We start from the raw sequence: 24315 nt of genomic DNA, 5'->3' as shown, positions 1-24315 counted from the left end.
CATTTATGTCGTTCTTTAAAATCTAAGCACACGACCGTAACTTCGCCTGCGTTTCACCAAACACTGAAAGCAGATCGGAGCTTTGCTTATAAAAGCTTATTTAGCTTTTTAGGTTTTTAATAGATTCTGCCATTCCAGTGGTTATGTCTAGAGCAATTTCTCTACAATTATTGGGATTATCTGGAAAAGGGTTACACTGATTTTCAGCAAAGTGACAATATTTGTATCCTCCCCTTCCAAATCCCCGTTGCCAATTTGGTTTCACAAAAGGTTTGAGTCCCCATTCTCCAAAATTAAAAAAAAAAACAATAACAAAAGATTTTCACTGAAACCTGGAGAATAAGTTAAATTAAATGGGAATTTAGTTTGTGATAGCCGAGGACATTGCCTGATAGTGTGCTTACGCAGTTAGCAAAGCTTATGAAAGAGACAAACAAATTTACTCAGCAAGGGCTATGATCTGCCATTTATTGTGAATTAATAGTCTCAATGTATTCACACTTCTCCTTACAGCGTGAAGGCTGTAGGCAAAACCTCCTAAGGGCTAACTAATTAATCTCAATATGTGTAACTAAAATACTCTATATTCAATTGGCAAAATAACTCAGAGAACTCAAGCAAATCCTGAAGAGGTAGGAATGAAGGTCCTAGACATTAAAGGAATCAGCTCGCTCTGCCTCATATTTACTCACTCTCCTGATACGCAGACTGTGAAGAAAAAGAATTGTATATCAAATCAAGCAAGAGTTTTTTCATCCCCTTGCATGCAACATTTTATGGGAATACGGAGACCTGCCAGGGACCAGCAATGCTGTCAGGACACAGGGAAAATCAATTTTTGACTTGAGAGGGTGTTTGGATAATATTTTCATACGTGGCCTTCGTCCCAGGCAGTGTTTTATTTTTCTTTCCCTCTCTTGCTTGGGGTATGGCTGAAAACTTGGGTTATGGTAGCAGTGTGACTTTAAATGATGATTTCTCCTCACATTTGTGATTTCATTTAAGTTTAAATGAAATCACAAATGTGAGGAGAAATCATTTAAACTTAAATGCATGGTATGTGAGATTTATGCCTTCTTATTGTTAGAATTTAAAATCTTCAGAATTTTTTCACATAAGCAGCAAGTGCTTGGTGTTTGAACAGGATGTATTGTTTATGCCCAAGACACAGAGGAGCAATGGTTTCTGGAAAGCAAGTTGAAGAATGTGTATTTTAATAGCCAAATTGTTCTGTTAGGATGATAAAACACGAGCTTTTAGGAGGGATATCACATATGCAGAAATTATATTAGAGAGTCTGAAAAAATCCTCTTTGCTGTGTTAATTGCCTCAGATTTGTATTCAAGAAAGCATTTTCAATTTGAGATTAGGTGCTTTATTTAGGAGGATTCTTTTGTTTAGTTGTTTAGTTACCAAGCTACATTTCTCTTTTGATTCAGCATGATTGGTAAGAGAGGTGGCCAGGAAGTTGGTGCTGAGGAAAAAGCTAGTTGTTTCCAGGTGTGCGTGCGTGCGTACGTGCGTGCGTGCATGTGTGTGTGTGTGACTCTCTGGCCCAAGACAAGTGTCTTAATCCTGCTCCAACTTTAGTTCCACCCCCTCCAGCAGAATGTCATTCCTGCAATCTAAGTGTCACCTCTGTATCCCTTAGGAAAGATTCTGCACTCTTACTTCCATCCTGTCAGTCCCAGATCAATTTATCAATTTAATTCCGGAAAATGTAACAGTGGGGTACAGGAATTGTTCATCCAGTTTCGTCCTCATCAGAAACCTCCCCCCTCCTCACCACGTTAACAGATAGATGAGGCATTTTGGCTAGCACCAGCTTCTTGCTCTTGGATTTCTCAGAAGAGGCTGCAAGCCGACAAATTGGCCAGGCCCTTACTTTGGCAGTTTGGCTCTGCTATTTTATTGCTCTTCAATTATGATGGTGCAACTGGTCATTTAGCTCAAAGAAAAGGGGCCTCCTTTGTAGCTGTTAAAAATATGGCATGTTTCAAGCCTCTTACTCTTTCTCTTTGTGTTAAACCTCTTGAAAACTTTGTGATGAACTATTTTGCCTTGCTGCCCACTCAGGAAACAGATCTGAAAGCAACTTGGCTTCTTTGCAGAGACCTGGATACAGACCCACTTCCCGCCTCCCCAGTCCATCACTATACGTCTTCATTCTGCTAATTCTTGGCTTAGAGTACATCTAAAGAACAATTTTCATTTTACTTATGTTTTAAAGCAGGTTTATGGAAAAAATATGCTTTAGCCTGTTTTCCTTTTCAGAAAGCAACCCCATAATAAGCATATTATCAACATAAAAGTTTATTTTCCCTTCCTCTTTTCTTTCCTCTCTCTTTCCGGGTTGACATGTAGAATGAGCCTGGGACTTATTTAGGAGGTCTGGGTTCTAGTTTTGGCTACGTATGCTAGCTGAGTTGTTATCTCTCTGAGCCTCAGTTTCCTTGTGTGTAGAATGAGCTAAACTTTCAGTTCCCTTTCTGCTGTCCCTGTTATTTAATCACCCTTAAGATCCCTTGCATACCTTCTATATGTGTGGGATGAAGCTTAATGCAGTGGGAATTTCCAGAGAGTAAAAGGAGCAGCCCCTGGATTTTGCTTACACAAAATCATTTACTCAGAATTAGGCTCATTATCTTAATGGTTCCAACAACTCAAGAGTGCTTAAAAGGGTAGCTGGCTCTCAGGAAATTTTTGAGAGTTTCATTGAGCTTATTATATTCAGAAAAAGAAAGAGGAGTGTTAGGCCGGGAATGCTATTTTAAGGTGCCAGTGGAAGGGATCTGATTTTTAAAATCCATCTGAGCAGGAATTTTTTTTTCTCTCTGATGTATTCCCAGCACCTAGGACAGTACCTGGCACATGACAGGCACTTGATACATATGTTAATATAATAAATTTATTTCATCAAAATAAATGAATTCACTCTTTCAACAAATATTTTCTATTTCTTGATTTCATAAAATATTGACATACTAAATTCAATGGGAACAAATTTATTGGAGCTAAAACAGCAGGTGGTTAAGTGGGTGGGCTTAGGGAATCACAAAGACTGACTTTGAGTCTAGCTCTGCCTTTACTAGGTATGTGATGTGAGGCAGGTTGATTAGTTTTCCTCTCTTATAAGCTGGGAATAGTATTTGAGTTTACCCTCAGAGGGTTGTTGAGAGGATCTGATGAGAAGCAGCTATAAGGCACCTGGGCACCTGGCACAGGGTAAGTGCTCAATAAACCTTACCTATGAGTGAATGAGCAGTCAGTCTTCTTAGTGCTCCCCAAGCCAGTTTGTTTAATGTTCTTAGAAAGCCAAGGATGTCTCTAAATTTATAGCTAATGTTAGTGATAGCTGGGAGTCCTTTCCGATCTCTGCTTTATGCTTCTTTTCTGCCTCAATTAATACCAATTAATGATTTTTTTTCTCTGCCCCAATTAATAACTAGTTCCTATATACTGTCTTTTTTTTTTTTTTTTTTTTGCTGGGTTATGTTCCAATTTCTGTGTGGTCAGAACACACACAGACAGTTAAATTCTTGGTAAATAATATGTTCCTTGAGGGCAAGTTTCTGATCTGTTATTTCCCTCGCCAGCTCCCAGGGGAGCTAGGTCCTTAGGAGGTGTTTATTAACGGACGTACTCTGACACCTTCATCCCAGGAAACTTCCCACTGACTTTATTAAGGAGTCACACACACGGGGATTCAGATGGCATCTTGCAAATCCAAAAGTGGGAACATGTGCTCTTAGGGGAAAAAAATCTTATAGAAGGAAACAGAATTCTAGGTGCAGGTGTCTTTGGATACCATTCAGATTGTCTGCCTGTGTCTCCATACATGTCTAGGACCATATGCATTACATATGTTGTCTATTTTAAAATAAAACACTGCAGTGGTCCAGCTGTTCCAAATTCTGTTTCAAAGAACTTGTGGGTGCTTCCCAAGCAACACCATATAGTCATTCTTGCACTGTCCCAGTCTGTTCTTCGACAGTGCTGAACGTTAAAAAATAAATGCTCCTTGCAACTCCATTTTCCCTTCTAAAAACAATTGGAATTGGTTGATTAAAGAAAAGGAAAACTCAAGTGTTGACATTAATGAGGGGGAAATAGCGCAGAGCCAAAGTATGAGAAAGTTCATTCTTGAGTTCGGAACACCTTGGGATCACTTCCTTTGCCAACGTTTGGCATGTGTCAAGAGAATTAAAATGAATTTTAACACTAGGGTGAGCAAAATAGAATTAGGAGAGTAAAGTGGTTGTTTAACACTCCAATAATGTTTGAATTATCTCTTGCTTTGAGAGATGCACACCAATGCTCTTTATTATTATTATTATTATTATTTGAAAAATCAAGGATTGACAACTGCGTTTGAAGAACTGGCTTTGGACTTTACCCTTTACCTTTTCCAGACCTGGCTGAACAGTCCATAAGTCCCACTTGGTTTGCAAAGGCTCAAAATGTATTGATATGGGTTATATTATTTTTTTTAAGAGTCAAAGGATAAGTTTATTAGAAAAGGGGTAATATTCCACAGTCAGAGCATGGTCTCTTCTCAGAGGCTGAGAGTGAGATGGACCCCGTGTAATGTTAGAGGCTCTGCAGCTCGGCCATAATTGAACACATCTTCCAAACAATGCTACTTGCTTCACTTCTGAGGTTTAACTGCATTAAGATTTTGAAGTCCTTTACAGCATGGCATAGGAGACTGACCATGTGAAATATGAATAAGGCTGATATCGGTACCTAACTACATTAGGAAACATAAAGCACTATCAATGGTATCCATGACACAGAAACAGGCTGATGGACGCACAGCCTTGGGCAAGGCAGGTACACTTTCAGGTGGAAACTAGCCAAAAGCTTTACCCCAAGTTCACTCTGAAACAATTTTGGCTGGGCATTTAAGGAATATTGAAAAAGTATCAGTTCCTAAAGCAATATGATTATACAGGTTTATACCCTCGTTTGCTCTCTATTTCATTAAAATTCAAGCGATGTCCCTAATTGACCACCCTACCATTTATGTTGTTCTTTAATCGTGATGTTTGATATTCTCTCAGTTATGTTATGTTTGATATTTTTCCTTTTTCTCTCTCAAAATGGGAAAAATATATTTTTCACGATGTCTTAATAGCACGCATATTTATGTGACCTTGTTTCAGATATAAAATTTTGTTAGATAAGATTGTACTGAGGTCAACCAAATAATTGTAATTTTCTTCGGAGGAATGGTATGGCTTTCAAATGATATAGCTTTTCATTTTGTGGAGATTTTCCTATCAATCTAACAACTAAGGGAGTAAAGACAAAAGGCTAAATCTCTCTTTTTATTTCATAATATTACATTTTGGAACTTTATACAGGCTAGAGAAAAGGAAATTCTGTTGTTGAAAATAATTATAATTGTATTGTTAATACATTGTCTGAGAGAGGCTCCTTTCTTTAATGAACCCTTTCTACAATAAGCCAGAGGTAGCTGTTTTATCACTGAAATTCAGAGCACAGTTATGGCTGTGTTACTCCTGATGGATGCTAGAGGCAAGAGAATAGCTAATGTAACTCTAAAGTCATTGTGAACCCAAACTGCAAATTAAAAGGTGACTTTGTATCTTTCTTATATGGAAAATGTGTGCTTGTCATATCTGCTTGACAGTACAAGAGTGAATGTATGCTTTGGACAATAACGAACAATGACAGTAGTCAACCTCATCAGAAGACATGAAATAAAGAAATGACAATGATTGATGGCAGCTGGCTGTATACAGATTTTTCTAGAAGAGTTTTTCTTGGCATGATGAAGTAATCAGGGGATTTTGTGCCCTTCCTGAGCTCTGTGCAGCAAGCAAAAGACTGGTCCTTGCACGCCTGTTGCCCTTGAGAAATGACTTAATCCCTCCATGGTCCCTTTGACTAAATCAAGTTAACTTGCATGGCCAAGAGAGGATGGCTTCTTCAGAAGCTAGGAAGGGCCACAGGAATTCTGTAGAGATCTCCAACTTAAAATTACTATGGCTGTACACCCAAGGGGATAAACATGTGTTATATATTTCAATGCTAATTTTTATAAATCTTCTTAAGACAACTGCTTTGAATAGAAATCATAACAGAGATTTTGCTGATGATTTCAAAATAAATAACTGCATGAGTTGTAATTTTCCCTTCTATAGTCATTATATTTTCAATTAATTTACAGAGTACTAAATGATGTTTTTACATTCCCTGCAACATGAGCAAAAATAAATTTTTCTATAGTTGACTATACTGTAGATTACTGTATGACAAGAAAATATTCAGCTGATTAGTGAATAATATGTTAAATGTGTCTGAAGTAGTTAACAAAGAAATAAATCTTCATTTGATATGTTCTATTTAGATTGTATCACGGTATTTAGAAAATTTCGGGCCTGATCGTGGGAGTCTGTTCTTTTAAAAGGCCATTTACTTTTACAATGAGGAGGAAAATGATTTAGTGTGGTTTTGCATCATACAAATTAAGTTAATACTGAATTAATTCTTTGATATTGCATTCCTGTAATGTAGCAACTGCAAGTTGACAATCAAGAAGATATAGTGAAAATCTCGTGAAATAACACTATAGAAAATAATTAAAGCAAATAACTATTTGGAAATCTACTAGGTTAGTAATGCATCGTTGTGCAAATACATGTAAATTCACGCAGAACAAAATTCATTCAATCATCTATTCATCCATCCTTTCATTCTTTAAAAAAAGTAGAGCAAAATCCTAAATTCCCACTAAGGTCACATTCTATGGTAAGCTTTTTTAAATGCCTCATCAGACATTTGAAGGAAAGTAAAGTTAAGTGTTAAAAAAAAATCTGTCTGCTAGCCAGGGTACACTTATGCAAAATAAAAAAAAAATAGGGGGGAGGGGGAGAAAGCAAATTAAAGAAAGAAACAAAAAGAATTGGAAAGACTATTATTAAATGATCAAGAAAAATGGTATGACTGACCTATGACTTCTAAATTAGCATTCAGAATACTCAAGTACATATTTGCCTGCTCTCTTGACCAATTTTTCTAGCTTCCTCTAATGTCAAGTCTGCCCTCAATACATTTTTTGGTGGACAGACTTTTTCTCTATATTAATTAAGAAACTGTATACTGTATACTCTTTTATTAATAACTCAGTGAAGAAAAAGATTTTTTAAGTTTTAGTTTTTTTTCTCTTTCAGGTGTATTTTTAGAAAAAATAATACAAATACAAATGACATTGAAGGAGTTATTGTTGTCATTGTTCTTGGAGGAGTAGCAGAGGGACATTCAAGACCAGGGGTCAAAACCCTCCATATCATTGTGAGATTATGATTTAGAAACTTTTGTGAATAATCTACACGGATTTAATCGCGTCCTTAATTTCCTGTTTTTGTATGTGGTGGTCCCATGTAACCCTGTTCCCCTCTCAATTAATCTTTCATTGGATCTTACTTAGAGCACACCCTCAAGACAGATAGAATTAATTCTTTAGTGTTGAAATAATACATTTACTTTATTAATCATATTCTGCAGTTTCTTGAAGTCTTGCTCAGTTAACATCTTTGGGTTTCTTAGCTCACTTTTCTATCTGTTAAGGTATCTATGGTTACCACACCATTGGTATACTGATCATTCTTATCTTTGGAATGGGAAAGGAAAAACAACAATAACAATATATTATCGGAGTGCAAAATGATCTGTTTTCAGGCATTAAGCAGTCAGGTAGCTGTGAATTCCATGAAACAGAGGTATTATTTGCCATATTGTTGTGATGTTAATATTCTTAAAATGAAAAAATTAGATGTTAATAGTTGGCTTTATTCAGAAGATCATTTGATGCCAATATGAAAGCCAAGGAGAGGAGGCAATTATGCACACATCACATGCATCCTAGTTTCAATATGGAAGCTTACATTTCAAACCTAAGGTCAGGAAAATAACATGAAAAGTTTTACTACAAAGTCTAGACATGAGGAAGATTTAAAAGGAGAGGGAGAAAGCACATTGCAGGTGTCAGATAATCTAGTCTGATTATCTGAGCTGTGCTAGCTATAGGGGAACACTTACCCTTCAGTCCAGCTAGAAGTTAGCAGGGTAAGAAGGAACAAACCAGAATAACATAAAGACTAGCAACAAGGCTCAGGAAAGCAGACAGGAGTTCTAACCTAGCAGCTAAACTTCTTGGGTTTGAGCAAAGATTGAACAAGAAAACTTAAATGAAACAAAACAAAACCAAACCAAAATCAACCCCCCCAAACCAACAATAACCAAGACCCCCCCCCAACTGTTGAAAACTTTAGGTGGGAGCAAAAACACAACAATTCTCAAAAACACCCAACTTTGGGGATCTATGATGTGCTTAACAGTTATTAGTTGAGAAACAGACATTAAAATGAGACTCATTGCAAGTGATATATCAAATAATCATTGACCAAATAGTAAAGTTAAAATATCACTCCCCTCCCACTCCGAGGTACTGATTTTTACTGTTCCTATAACATAGGTTGGGCGGGGGATCGGGTGTCTCAACGACAGACCACTTGCATAATAAATGGTGGCAACCCTCAACCACAGATCTGGACATCATTTCCAAGGTAAGTAACATTGACCTTAAAAATTAGAAAATTGCAAGTTGTTGTTTAAAAAAGTTGTATAGCTAGGTACTGACTTAATTTTTCTCAAGTTTTAACCAAAAAAAAAAAAAGGTGAAAATTAAATCAACAACACACACCAAAAAAACCACAAAAGAACAAAAAAGTTATAAAGTTTGGTGGAACCCTTCCAAAATCATTGTAGAGTCTCATACAAACTAATGAATAGCAGGATCTATTTTTTTTTTCAGTATTTACAATTCCACATAAATACTGCACTCCACTCTTTCTTAGACGTGTCTTTTCATTTTGAAATTGAGCTTTTGAAATTGCAAAAAAATAAAATCTGCACCCAGAAATCTGTTAAAATGATTTTAGAAAGACCCAAATAGATTTGCATTATTCCCAATTTCACAAACTCTAAAATGTTCCCTTCTCAAGTTTCCTTTGAACAGACAGCCACGTGACAAGACTGGAGTGTTTATTTGTCTCTACCCATTTTTTGGTAGCCTCCCTTTGCCATATAGATACTAATAAAGTAATTACAAAGTTAACTCACTGAAAGTTGTTCTTAAGAATTATTCACTTGCAAGAATAGCAAATACTTTGAACAAATATTCAAAAACAAGATTTGATGAGATGTATAAAGAAATAAGTATTTAACAATGACCCTTACCTTTCGGAAGTCAAGGAAACCTTTTTAAAATGCAATACTTGATTATTTTTACTCTTTTTATTAGAGAATCTATGATTGACTTAAAGTTTGTGATGTGACACTTAAAGCAAATCGATATATAGACTGAGAACCAAAGGTAAGTGAGGGATCAAATTTTTCTATTTATAACTATGTTGCAATTGTTGTTCATTTTCTATTACCTTGCTTGTAGTGCCAGGTGACCAATTTGTCCCAGCTTGCCCAGGACTGGAGGGTTTCTGGGGACACAGGACTTTAGTACTAATACCAGGGAAGTCATAAACAAATCTGGTCACCCAAAGTATGAATCAACACTGTGCATTTGACTGATCTGTGTAATAGTGATGGTTTGAATTTACAAATTAAACGCAGCCGTGAAGTAACTATGACATAACCACCATTCTGTGGCGATTCCACTAAAAATTATGATATATCCTCCCACCCCTAGACATTTTTTGGTTGTTATGTATGACCACTCAGTGACACCACAGATAACTTTTTTGATCCCTCTCATCGGTTTCATATACCCCTAACTACAAATGATCAGGTGCAGAAGGCGGGTTAGTTAAATCCTGACTGGTTCGCTCTGCTGGATTCTAAATTATGGGAACAGATGCCTCACTTGCTGGTACTCTGATGGTAGTGTTTTTTAAGTACCTAAACTAGCAATAGATAGAATTTGGAGCAGTGTTGAGATGCTGTTTCTAGCATAATCAAATAACTATGAGATTATTGGGTTCAACACTATTGGGTTGGAGCTCTGAGTAAGGAATGCCATTTATTACAGGGTCACGGTGTACAGTTGTACAGATTGGGCACTGCATAATTCAATAGGTGACATTCATATTTTTGTCTATGTGAAAAATGCCTCCCGCAGAGCACAATCTGCATGGCTGAAAGTGGTGGACTTGTTTTTGTAGAACTCAGTAGGTGTGGTAGGGCCTCGCACTCTCTGGAGAACACCTATTTTGGGGTAGTGATTAAAAAGACAGTAGCTCCACCAGGTTCCACCAATTAGATATTGATGAATCTCAGAGGCATGAATTATCTGACTTCATTTATCTCTCAGCCTACATAACATGCTCTCTAATAAAAGTTCCCTGTTTTAGGTAAGGTAGTGACATATATCAGGCTCATGTGTACTCAACTGAATCTTTCTGCTGATGCCTAATGACTAACACTTTAATTTCATAGCTAAATGAATCCTACCTATAGAAGGAAATCTAAATCAAGAGCCCCAGTGTACTTCCATGAAGAGAGCTATCCCTCTCTCTTCAGCAGTTTCCATCAATTGTCTTCTTTTTAAAATCTGTATCTGCTTTCCATTTAATTTTACTCTTGAATGTCCTTCCTCTTTCCTATACTAGTGAGAAAAAAAGTGGTGTTAATCACAAACCAAATACTAATTTCCTAATCTGGGCAGATGATAAAACAGAGACACTGAATGTAAGGTGGCATGACTTTAGAAGAAAAAGAGATTATTTGGAAATTAGACCAGAATTTCCAAACATCGCCTGAGATACATGTTTTATGAAGTTGATTTGGATGGTGATTATAATTAGGAAATTGTTTTTCTGAAACACAGACAACTCCATTTCAGAGGGTTATGATAGGTGTATTATTTCCAAATTTATTTAAAAGGAGCCTGTCAGGCAAGGTGAAAGGAGGGATTCTATCACAGAGGTGCTTTTTTTAAAAAAAAAAAAATTTAAATATTGGATATGCTTTATCTCAACCAGTGACTAAACCATTAGAAAGAGATGATGACTTCTCTCTTTATTGCTCTCAAATAAACCTGAGCACCACAGAAAGAGAGAGGGGGACATGGTGGTGGTTATGGTTATGAGGGCTGTCCCTTTCCTTCAAGTCCCTCCTTACCCTCTTACTTATTCTTTCAGGGTTTGTGTTATGGTTTACAATGTTCCACAGGGAATGCCTCTTCCTTTATGAAATGTTTAGTACTGGACAGGAATTCTTGGGAACACCTGATTCATAGTATTTGTTATCCAAAAAGACTCTTTCCTCATCAGAAAAGGTATTACAAGGTTTAAGAGCATAGTCTTAAAGGGGATCAAATACATGGTGATAGAAAGAAATTTTACTTTAGGCGGTAAACACACAATGCCATATTCATATGCCATATTATTGAATCGTACACTTGAAACCTGTATAATTTTGTTAGCCCATGTCACCCCAATAAATTTAGTAATAAAAAAAAGAACATAGTCCTATTAAACGAAGTGGTCATAGAATTCATCAGAAAGAGAATTTACCTCCATTTAGTTGCCGTTGCTGCAAAATTATTCCATCCATGTGCACATTTTGTTTAAGAGCAACAGAGAAGAGACTATGTCAAAGTATTGTGTACAAGGGCAAGTTTCTGCTGTGAGGCTGTGTACTTGCTCTCTCTTTTGTGGATATTTGTGGGACTGACTTCTCATCATTTGGACTTATGCTCAGATCATCTGTCTTTTTCCCTCTCCTCACTCAGTCACCAAGGCATGACATTCTTCATGGTATTTCTCAATGTCTGAAACTATCTTATTTATTGATTGGTTTGTTTGCTACCTAGATTCCCCCACTAGGATACATGTAACATGAGAGCAGGGACCTCATCTGTCCTCATTAATATGTCTCATCACTTAGACCTTTATTCAATGAGCTAGACTGAATGAATCCCAAAGTAAGGAATTACCATCATCATTGCTAAAAATGCCTTGTTCCTGAGTTATCCCTAATTGACTTGATACTCAGGGTAAGGCAAAAGTTTCTATTTAGGATTAACGATCGTAACTCAAATGAATTACTTGATTTGGTGGTTTATGTTCCAGTTTTGCCATCTTCTCTGTTTTAACAAACATCTCCAAGTGTATGCTGGATTTCACCTTGCCCTGTGCATCAGAAGGGTTGGGAGATAAAAACCATCCTAGGTAGCAAGAAGACATGGCAAAGTGGCCAGAAATTAAAACAGATGCAGAGGAAAGAGGAGAAGAAACTGAAATATGAGCTAGGGCTGTTTAAGGAGATGATTTCATTTTTGAGTCCTGATATTTTAGCTCAGAACAGGGTTTTAGGTACTGTGGGCTCTTTGTTTTGTTTTGTTTTCCCACTGCATGTGATAATGTCATCATTTATTTTTAAATGGTCCCAAGTTGCAGATTTAAATTTATTTCACATCAAGTCCTATTTTAAAATAACTTTTAATAGGAAGAAATGAGGCAAGGACATATATAATCTACTATTTTTGAAGAACTCAAACAAATACACGTTTGGCTGTGAACTCGGAAGTCTTACTAAAACAAAAAGATAAAAAATCCACCTAAAATATATTTTCCTTTGTTTAGTCCTTGGGGGAAAATGTCAAGTATTGCAATTTAAAATTACTTTCATCTAACATTTTTGTCCCCACTTTTCCCACCTGAATTCACTATTGTTTTTCAGCAAACATGATTTCATGAATCTTTAATATTAAAGCAACTAGAATTTCTAATTCAACTTTGGAAGACTTACTTTACTCTACAGAGCTATTATGAACAAATGGCATGTTTACTTACAAAATTGGGAGATGGGGGCATCCAGCTGAGGCACATTCCCTCCCTTGGCGTTGAGTTTCTGGACTTGGGTTGGGGGCACAGGCTTATGTGACTGCCCGGTGGCCCGATACATGGCTTGGACCCACAGTATGCGATCTTGCTCATCATCACTCGCAAATATCACGGTGTCTCCTTCTTTGACTGCATTGAAGAAGGCTCGGCCGCCCTCCAAACCTTTAATATAAGGGAATAAAACCTCCTAAGCTGAGCCGCAATATTCTTGGCAGGACTGAGCCTTGAGAAAGGCGGTTTCTGTTGCTTTCCCTTTGGCTGGAGAGGGGAAGAGCTATTTATTTGACTCCAGGATGGGAAGTCTGACACCCATTTGGCCACAGAGTGGGATCATGATATTAAAGAGATGTTTCAAGCATGGCTCTTATCTCTGCCTGAGGATAGAATTATTAGACAGGCTGCCTACTGGCTGGGTAAACGCTTATCCATAAATATGCTACTATTTTTCTCATCTTTTAAACAAACAAACAAATAAACAAAAACATCTCTTGACCCCCACCTTTCCCTTCAGGTGCTGTCCTATTGTTCTTCTCTTTACAATATAGGGAGAATCTCTACAAGGGCCTCTCAAATTAAAGCCCCCATGTGAATCCACAGGAATCTGGGTAGAAAACAGCTTCTGATTCAGTATGTCCAGGGAAGAGCCTGAGATTCTGCATTTCTAACAAGTTCCTGGACACTGAGGACGGCGTTGGTCCAAGGACCACACCTCTAGTACCAAGGGTGTCTCTCTCCTATTCTGCCTTAAAGCCCCTTCAATCAGGCTACAACCCCACTGAAACTTGCCAAGGTCACCAATGACTTCCACACTGCTGAATCCAGTGATCAATTCAAGGTCTTAATTTTATTTGATCCATCTACTTATCAGCAGCATTTGACACTTACTCTATTTTCTTTGAACTGCTTCCTTCACTTGGCTCCAGGTCACCTGATTTCCTCCTCCCTCCCCAGCTGCTGCTTGTCAATCTTGTTTGCCGGTTCCTCTTCCTCTGCCTGCCCTTTAAATCTTGGAGCATCCTGGTGCTCTGTCCTTGGACCTCTTCTTTTCTTTATCTACATCCTCTCTCCCAATGACAGCATCCAGACTTAAATAGCATGAATATGCTCATGGTCTCCACATTTCTCCCTCCATCCTGGACCTCTCCCTTTGAAATGCAGACCTGAATACCTAATGGTTTTCTTGACTTCTCCACATGGAATGCTAATAGGCATCTCAAGTTTATTACAGCCGAAACTGAACTCCTGGTCTTTCTCCCAAACGTCTCCATAAAGCTGAGCGCATCCCTTTATTTGCTCAAGCTCACACCTTGGGGTCGTTTTTGACTCCTCACTTTTTTTCACTACCCACCTCCAATGGAATCCTGAAGGCTCTACCTTCAGGACATTATCCTCAAATTTGACCTTCCATCTCTAGTGATGCCACCCTGAATCTAGCCATATTCATCTCTCACTTAGATTATTTTAATAGCTTCCTATCTGATCTGTCTGCCTCCATCCTCACTCTCTATAGTTGATTCTCAACATGGCAGCCAGAGTAATTGATTTAGCAAGAGAATCATGTCACATCACTCCTCTACTCACAACCTGCCAATGACTCTGCATTTTATTCAGAGGATAGTAAAAGTTCTGACAAGGCCTGCAAGGCCCCACACGAATTGACCCTGCACAGTTTCTATCCTCCTTCTACTCCCTTTCTCATATGCACATGCATGTACTCACATCATGGTAGCTGCACTGGCCTCTTGTTTCTTCAACACTCCAGGTATGTTCTCACTTCAGGAACTTTACACTTGTTTTCTGTGCTTAGAACATGTCCTCCAAATATCTGCATGATTCATACCCTCACTTCCTTCATGTCTTTGCTCAAATGTCACAATTTTGTTCAAGCCTTCCCTCACCTCTATCCCTCATTACTCATCTCTCTTGCTTGATTTTTCTCTATAGCTCTTATTGACATCTAACAAACTATATAATTTGCTTTACTTTCTAAAGATAAAGGGGTTTATCTATTTTGTTCATTGCTGTGTCCCTAGTACCTAGAATGATGCATGGCATACAGTAGGTGCTCAACACATGCTTTTTGAGTGAATAAATGAACACTCTGAATCCATGTTTTTTTGCAGGCAGATCTCAAGGTTAAAATTTATAGAGAGAAAGGTTGAAGCCTCTCTTTGGGCTCAGGACCAATATGCTCCAAAAGTCTGTATTTTAGGGTCACTGGGTACTCTCTTGCCAGAAATAAAACTTCATATCTTTATTAGATTCCTTATCATCACCCTCCAATTATCAGTTTAAAATGAGAGGATAATGATTGGAGTGATTAGCTTCCCCAAATTTCCAACAAGTCCCAGTCACTGTTTGGCCAAACCTGTTTGGCACTTGGCATTGGAGAAGATTTCTGGTGATGTGAAGACTTCTTCAATGTGTTGATAATATTAATTCAGCTGTGTATTCCACAAGAGTGGTTATGAATTGGTAGTTTTGCACTTAGAATTTCCAGAGATTCTAGAACAATAAATAGCTACTTCTTTATATGAAAGGTCTAGTGGGATAGCATTTTTAATAAAAGCATTTTGGTGGTTACAATTATGAGAGAATATTTTGCCTAATTTCTTATAGAGAGTTTTAAAATGTGCATTTTGTTTAGGATAATGTAAAGTTAGCAAGCTGGGAAAATCCAATGAGACAAATAGATGGCATGATAAACAGGAAAGTTCTGGAGGGGGTGAGAGGAAGAAGAAAAGCTTCGAGGGATGCTTCAAGCCGTGAGTAGTGAGCAAGAAGGAGCTTAAAAGAAGAGTGGTTAATAGACTTTCTGTAGTGTAATCTCATGGTATCCTTTGGGATGAGCTACTTTGGTACTGTCAAAGAATGCCAGGTAGACACCATTGGATGGGAACCTCCCTGTTTCCAACATCTCCTCTCTCACACAGTCTGTAGTTGGAATGGGGAGTCAGTTCATGGGGTTGACTCAGAAAATAAAGAGATAGAGATAGAAAGATGCTAAGAAGTTTTCAGATGTTTATTCAATCCTTCCAACAGCCCCCTGAAGTAAGTACCATTATTCCCACTTTATAAAGGAAGAAATTGAGTCATAGAAAAGGTGATAACTGGCCCATGAACACAAAGTAGGGCTGTGAGCACCAGAGGTGGGCTTCTAATCCTGGCTTTCTGACTCCAGAGCTGACGACTGTAGCCACTGTGCTGTATGACTGCAAAGCCTGGGCAACATGGCTGGCACCCAGTAACAGCTCTCTGAAGATGTTACTAACAACAGAATGAAGCCTAATCGTGGAGTGAGCAGGGCAAAGAGAAACATCTAAAGCAGCAGAAGCAATGATGATGAGAGTAGTGGAGAGCAACAGAGCTTTTTCAGAAAACATGGGAGACCAGGACATACAAACAAGAGCAAGGAGAGTAAAGCAAGCCAGTTGTAAGAAAACCAATGGAGGAGAAAGCAAAATGAACATCAGCGCATGCTTTAAGGCAGCAGAGTCTTAGACCAGGTAGCGATCCCCAGGTCTGAATCCGCAAAATGCCATGTATGACAGAGCACAGGCTCTCTGTGGAGTACCCCACAGGTACTGACCTGTCAAGAATAAGAAGACACATCTGGGAACAGATGGAGGCAGACCAGGCAAGGAATGTTGGCCTGCTCCCTGGGGGAGAGACTGGCTAACGACACACATGGATGTAGTCTATTTGTAATGGTAAAGTTATTGAAGATTTAACTTAGTCATTTAAATTGTTCCGCTGAATTATTCTGACTCAGTATTATTTAATTTGAAGATTTCATTACTTAATTTAATAGGAATTGAGAAATTGTCTCATACTCTCTAAACCATATCCATGGAAAGGTAAAGTGAAGTATTTTCATCTGTAGCTTAAAATGAGTAGTTTATATATAAAACGTACATAGTTATCTACCAATTCCCCAGATTAATATTCCAAGGATCTCAAAACTGATAGTGTCAATTTAGCCCAAATGGTGGTGTCTAGGTGACTGCTAGATCCCAGGCTGGTACAAAGGCAAGGACATCCACAGCTACAAGGCTCTCTGTCCTATAAACATCTCCACCAGTCAGTTTCACTGACAACCTGGACAAAGCCAAGAGGAGGAGGGGGACAGATGGACTCAGATGTCCTTCTCTACTTGCACACTCACTTTTCAGGGGGGCAATTGGGAAGACTCCTCATATCTCTGTGGACATTGGCTAAATTATACATCATTTCGCTCTCTAGCTGGGAAAATTTACTGTGTATAAGAAGCCCCGACAGGGCATATTGAAATATGAGGATTCTACCCTTTCCTCTCCTGGTTCATATGTTAGATTCGGGGCCCAGGAACTTCTGTTTTTAACAAGCGCTCTTTAAGAAATTCCGAGTTAGACTTTTCTTATGACAATTGGAAGTATTTAAATTTCATTTTCAATCAAATGTTATTTCGAAAATAAATAGGACTTGGCACACAGAAAGGCAGAGAAGAAGCTGCTTATTATTCTCAAGAACATAATCAATTTACTTTCCATTTACATCTTTGGTAAAGGAATTTATAAATTATATCCTATGGGACCAATGTGAAAAAAAAAGGAGAGAAGCTTTTATAATTTATGCGCACACTCCTTTTGCATGTAGATAGAACAGCTCTCTCCCCACTCTGCTTTCATATGATAAAAATAACAACTATAGCTTTGCTATTGCTGTATACATAGTAGCTACGTTTTACTGCAAGTGCCAAAAGGTGACATGAGCTAGACCTCGAGTTCCAGCACAGTTTCTTCCTTTACAAAATGGGATGACAATCCTGGTCCTATTAACTTAGTGAATAAGATTATGATGATGACCAAGTACAATCATGTCAAGGAAAAGAGTGTTGAACTGGCTTAAAAGGAATGATTGTCATGAGATATGATCATTTTTCCTCCTCATATTGGCTCCTTATCCTCCCACTTTTGAACATGTGGGTCTTAGGAAAGACCGAATTTATTTTTCTAAAGGAAACTCAATGATTTGAGAAGATCACAAACCATCACAAAACACCCTGAGGGCCAGTTTCTTAGCACAGGAGCTATATTCTTTCAACAAGATGTTGCATGAAATTGTTTCAATAAAACTCAGAGGTTTTATTCATTATAAAGGATTTCCAGATAGAGCCTGTAATTCACGCCTTACGTGGTCAGCTCTTTATCATGCTCTGGCAGGATGCTAATTACCGTTGGAAGTCTTAGGGCCTGTGGCTGGTCCAAGTCATTCAGGTTTGGGATGCTGAAGGTGTTAATTTTTCTAAGTGGGCCAGGCCTAAGGCTTTCCCTGCCACACCTTTTCAGGTTAACGGCCCATCTTCTCTCAAACTCTGTTTTTCTTTTATGTGTATTTTGTTGCATGTGGAAGAGCAATATGGGAGTAGAAAAAAAGGTTTTGGGCCAAATAATGCAGTATGGTTGGAAATGCTTTCCTTGTGCAGATTTGGCATAAAAATAAACTTCTCTGGGAGAGGGCTGTTGGTGCTCGTTGTTCATTAATATGCTGAAATGATTTCACACACATCCCCCCCATTCTGAAGGTTCTTTGAGGCTGATTTCTATTCATTTTTTTTTCTCAGAAAAAGATAAAATGGGGGTGGGGAGAGGTGTGAGGGGCAGGATGTAGGACTTATGAGAAATACAACCATTCGTGTGGTTCTCTTAGTTACATAAGGCTTAGGAGCTTAGATGTCTATGCTTGTGGATTGGTGTCTTCTTAGGAAAAAAGATATTCAATGAGGGCTTTCTTTTCAAATGTCATCAGCTAACCTTGAATTATAATTAGATATGGATGTAGAGGCTAGGATTATTTGGACACAGAGACACAATACCTGCCAAGGCCATATATCACTGGTGAAAAACAACACACACACATACACACACACACACACACACACACACACACACACACACTCGTCCTTGGTATACACATAGAACTTCTTTTTCAGAATTTTTTTTTTTTTTTTTTTTTTAGCATTCTAGGATGGAGTAAATATTTGTGGGCATAGCTGTATAATAGAAAATATATGATGGTTTATTTTTGGTTTTACAAGGATTCCTTGATTAAAACTAAAGCTCTTGATTGGGATGATATGTACTCAACCAGGATAGAAATTCCATAAGATCAGGGACTGTGGCTTTCCGGGTCACCTGTGAAATCCTGGGAACACAGCTGAATGCTGAGCATGGAGTAAGTGCCCAGTAAGTATTAGTTGACCACTGATTTGGAAAGGGGGAAAGTTTTGTGGGTTCATGGTTAAAAGGTGTCTGGGTACCTGGCTGGGGGTCGGTGTAATCCACAGTGTAGCCATCCAGTTGTAGAAGTTCTTGAGGCTCTGCTTTTTTCTCCCGATAACTGCACATGGCAAAGGTGTACTGACTGACCTGGGAAGGAAAAGCACAGATTGTGAGGTGGGCCCCTAGAACCCATCATCCCTCACCCTTTAAGTACGTCCTTCCCCCTGAGGCTCTGCACTCAGGAGATGGTTTCAAATTGAATTTCCATCACCTTCTGGCTGTGTGATGTGGGACAAGTTACTTAGCCTCTCTGGTCCTCTGTTACCTCAGCTATAGACTGGATATAATCTGAGAATTCACCTACTCACTCACTTATTGTGAGGATTAAATGAGTTCACATGTGGAATGTGCTTAGAATCTTTTCCTAATGCTTAGTAATTGCTTGATAGTAGTTAGCCATTATCATTATTGCTGTTATTTTAATTGAGTTAAGATGAAATTGCCATTTTTGGAGGTCAAAATTTGTTGAATAGTGATAATTGTATAGGTTTTACCTAACGTGACTCTGGTGCTAGCTGACACTGCCAAGCTCACAGACATAACACAGGCCTTTGGTCATAAGTTAGGGACGACACTATTTATTTATGCCCCAACTTTTAAATATTTTTTTTTCACTTTTTGCAGGCCAATTCTCAGCACCAAGCCACACATTTTGTCCCCTCCTCCCCACCTTTTGATGCCTTTGAAAAGTCTTCCCTTCATCTGAGACAAATGCAGGAGTGACATGCTGTCATAATCAATGAGTGCTTGATTGCTAGGTGCCAGTCATGGTAGAGCTATCCTTAGCCTCGACAGCATGGCCGTTGTCACTGGTGCAGGCCTCACCATTGACACGAGCATGCATGCCAGTGCCAGGTGGGCACTCTGTGGCTGCAGGCTGGCCTTCAGGACCCTGTCGCCACGGTGCATCCAGAACCAGAGTGGATACTTAGCATTTCTGCATCTGGCTTGTCTGCAACAAGCCCATGGGAGAGTGGATATCCTTCGGGGTTTGGGTTAAAAGCTTGTGGGCATATTTACCATCCATGGATGTCAAATGTCTCAGCGAAGGAGTGCCACATCCCTCATCTCTTAGTTCCCTTTATTTAAAGAGACATTTTCTATGTAAACTTTCATCCCTGCTGGGGACATGTTAGTCTCCTTCTCCATGGTGAGATTTATCTTTTTAAAAATGGTGATAAGAAATCGGCACTCTCAAGGGCTGCACACATCTCCTGCCCAGTCTGTACAGCCTGAAGGTCCTGGTGGCAAGATAAAGGGAGTCCATGGGAGAATGTTTTACTGGTTCGTTTATCTGTTGCTGCCCTCTGTTGGTCCCTGATGAAAACTTTCTGCACAATTTGGGTTCCTTTATAATGCATATAATATGCAGAACCTTACATTGCAAGGTCTTGATGGGATTCAAGGGAAATAGAAGAGAATTTCCCTAAGTGGAGACAAATTATTCTTTGTAATAGCAGAACAACTAATAGCATTTTCTTTTCTTAAAAATGAGGTTTAAGAACTTAAGCTTGGCAGTCACACAGGCCTGGGGCTCCATCTCAGGTCTGATAAGTTGTCACCCATCTCAATCTCAGAGTCTTCATCCGCATTTATACCTGCATGTTATTGGAGCTAGAGGATTAATTGAGCAGTGAAGGGCTTAATACAGCATGACACTCACATAGCAACAATATATGCATTATGTAAGTAGTTTCCTTGCATCTGGTACTAACGTTCTAATGTAGAATAGCTGAGTAGGTATCTTGGCCTATTAGATTATAAATCCTTTGAAGTTTGGCCTAGAGAGTCATACATCTTGGTTATAATTTCCTTCCCATAAACAAAATCCACCATACAGTGGGCATTCACTAATTGCGTCTCATTGGTTTTAGAAAGTTGAGTGCATATAATTTAACAAAGAGGTTTTCTCCTCGCAAATTTACATATGTTCCTTTAAGCACAGCACCAGGCTTTTCCAGTCCATTGCTGATTCCACAGATAACTGATCCCCTATGCTTGTCCCCCCCACCCCATCCATCCACCAGCATGACAGTGATCACAGATATTGCTGGAACAGTTGGACGGTGATTTTCATTTGTCCTTGGCAACACAAGAGATGATAGTTTGCTAATATAATGATCACTCAAAGTAATAGAGGGTTTCAGACACTCACTTGAGATCAGAAAAAAAAAATCACAACAAAAGGGTATTATTTCAAGATCATGCATTTACTATTACTACTCGCTTTGGGCTTTTTGAGTTTTCCTCTTCTATTTCGGTTGCTTCTTTCTTGGAGCGCTGTCTGCTGCTGCCCTCTTCTGGCAATACAGTGGAAGTTATTTCTGACAAACGAGCTAAAACAAACTTGAGTTGGTGTGTTAGGAACATTTAAACTTGAGATCTGGTAGTTTATTTTAGGAAATAAAGGAGGGGCAGATGTGATTTCTCTTTGAATATGTTTAATTAATGCAAGTTTGTAGGGCTACCTCTGTTTTTCCAGAGCGCTCAAGGGTAAGTGAAGAGCAAATGTTTGGGAGCTTGATATTTTTTTAAGCTTCCAGAAGACATCACTAAATAAATGAAAGCTATTCCCAGTAAAATGCATGTTTCTCTGTCACAGGGGAGTTCAAACTGTATTTTGATGAAAATTAATGAGATAGCGCTATTGTAATAATAGAATAGAAGCTTAAAGTACATGTCGGAAGTCAGTCAGCCACTCCAGCCTGAAAGCTGGGACTAGAACAATGAAAAACATGAAGATCTAGTGATGACCGCCGGACATCTGAAAGTGCACTTTTGAAGGAATGGCTTACATCTTTGGGATTTTCAGCTGCTATGTATCTTCTCATGGAATCGCGGGATGAGCTGTAGGGACTTCTGAGGCTACAGTCTTTGAGGGTTTGTTTTAATGGTGGTTGAATCTTAGGTACACAAGAAACCCCTTAGCTCATTTCCAAACACTTATTTAAATTAGAAAAAGGTTTGAAATAATATATCTTAAAGAGTGGATGAGGCCACCTTTGTTAGAGTATTTGTATATATTGGGGGCAGGTTATAAATATACAGATTTTTAAGTCAGATCAATTGAAACAGAATGTCAGGTCAGGATGGACCTCAAGAGTCACTCTGATAAATTTAATAAAAAATAGCATCTATAAAATACAAAAATGAAAAAGTGTATGTAAATAAAAATAATATGTTTCATAATTGTCTCAGATATTGATGCATACTAAAGTTGGAGAACCATTATTTTATCATATAAAAACTTTCTAGAAATGTTAAAGTGCCCTAAGCTTCAATTATCTTTAGCAATTAGAGCCTAGTTATGAGGTAACAGGGTCAGTCCTTTCTTGTCTCTGACTCTTCCTTCTTTCTCCCATCACCCATGGAAGACGACAATACTTGAACATATAACTAATGATAGAATACATTTTGTATAGTCTGCTTTTCTTTTATTTACTATCTTTTTTGAGAATGACTTAGCCATTATTTTTACTGAACCCTGATCACTAATCCTTGCTCAAAGTTCATATACTACATTTAAGAAAAGAATTCTTTCTTTATGTCAGGTTGATTGATTGATTGGTTGATTGATTCATTCATTTATTCATGCAACAAAACTTAATATATTTGGTGTTCAGAATACAAATATATACAAAACCAGATATGGTTCCTACCCTAGTGTCTAGTGGAAAGGCAGATATTAATCGCATATCAGAAATGTCTAACTTGAATGGTAATAAGTGTTAAAAAGAGAGATGAATGATACTGTAAGAGCTCGGCGATATGGTCTAGTTGGGTGGTCAGGGAAAGTTTTCATAAGGAGACACCGACTGACTGAGCCAAGATCTGAGAATGGAGAAAGTTTTTATTATGTGAAGCACAGAATTCCTGATATGGTTGTATATGGGGAATCACAAAGTCCAAATGCCAGACTCCTGACTGATACAGACACGAAGGCCACTTGGTGGAGTAGAGGGAGACTAGGTTTTGGAGCTATACAAATCTGGATTTGATTCTCAGTTCAATTATTCTGGGTATGTTATCTCAGGCAGTTCACTTAATTTTACTGGGACTCCATTTCATTATCTTTAAATTGAGACGATGATAACCACTGTGAGACATTTCTTATGTTTGCATGCAAAGCACTTATTTCCCTGTGGTGACTGAATTCTGATTTTCCTTGGGGAATTGCCTTCTTCACCTCTTTTAGCCCATATAGTTTGTGTAAGGCTAATTGTGCCTCTAGACGAAGGTAGGGTGGGTGGGACGTGTGACCAGGTCTGGCCAATCATCTTCTCACCTCGCTGGCAAGAGTGATTGGTGCAGGGATGGGCACATGACCACTTTGGGCCAATGAAAGCTCAACAGAGGCCTCTGCTGGAACTACCGGGAATGAAACGTTTTGTTTCCTCTGGGGCTGCTAAACTATTCTAAGCCCTGACTGGCCAGATTCCAATGCATGAAGACAGCTTGATTGAGGACAAAGCCAGTTCAGAGGAAAGTAGAGGCAAGAGACGGTATATATATAGAGAGAGAGACTGAGTCTTGATGGTTTCATTTAAGCCCTGGACCTAGTAATGCCAGTAGACCCTAGTTAATTACTAATTTAATTAACTAACCAATACAATTCTTCCCCTTTTCAAATTTAAGCTAGTTTGGGTTGATCATTGTCATCTGCAACTGGAATATAAATATAAATGCCCTTTATGGTAATTGAATAAACAGTCATTCAGTTATAAATCACTCAATTACTTATATGTCTTACAATTCATTTTCATGGTTAAGTTATTTTAATCCTGTTTCCTGGTGACAACTGCTGTATTCCAAGGCATTTTAATTATTTGACAATATTTCATCTCATTCAGATTTCGTAATTTCTCTGAAAGCTGGAACAGTGAGAGTTTTTAGTTATATTATTTGTAGTGAATCATAAATAGGATAAAGATTTAGGGATCACATTGGTTCTATCTGATGTAAAGTAAGTAAGTTCTAGAAATCGTATACACATAAAATTTCTTTGAGTCTCAGTCCCACCTAAGTGCTTGGAGTCATGGAAGGTTTTGCGAGTTAGAAGACCTATATTAGATTTCATATTAGCTGTCTATGAACCATTGACCTTG

General features: G+C 38.3%; 1 protein-coding gene across 15 annotated transcripts in view; it reads right to left on the bottom strand.

Annotated features, from left to right (window-relative positions):
• The window catches only part of CADPS (calcium dependent secretion activator), a 442570-nt gene that overhangs the window by 132604 nt on the left and 285651 nt on the right, over positions 1 to 24315 (bottom strand). For 9 of the 15 annotated variants that reach the window (XM_036218629.1, XM_036218630.1, XM_016150172.2 and 6 more), the window contains exons 10-12: positions 19189 to 19297; positions 12840 to 13052; positions 8068 to 8079 (exon numbers count right to left, since the gene is read on the bottom strand). In XM_036218629.1, coding sequence (XP_036074522.1) covers positions 8068 to 8079; positions 12840 to 13052; positions 19189 to 19297 — 334 coding nt within the window. The remainder of the gene's footprint in view (positions 1 to 8067; positions 8080 to 12839; positions 13053 to 19188; positions 19298 to 24315) is intronic. The other 6 variants (XM_036218622.1, XM_036218635.1, XM_036218634.1 and 3 more) reach the window with 1 other exon arrangement.

Source organism: Rousettus aegyptiacus, unplaced genomic scaffold, assembly GCF_014176215.1.
Source record: "Rousettus aegyptiacus isolate mRouAeg1 unplaced genomic scaffold, mRouAeg1.p scaffold_m13_p_4, whole genome shotgun sequence".
Lineage (NCBI taxonomy): Eukaryota > Metazoa > Chordata > Mammalia > Chiroptera > Pteropodidae > Rousettus > Rousettus aegyptiacus.
This window is presented reverse-complemented; position numbering and strand designations above follow the sequence as displayed.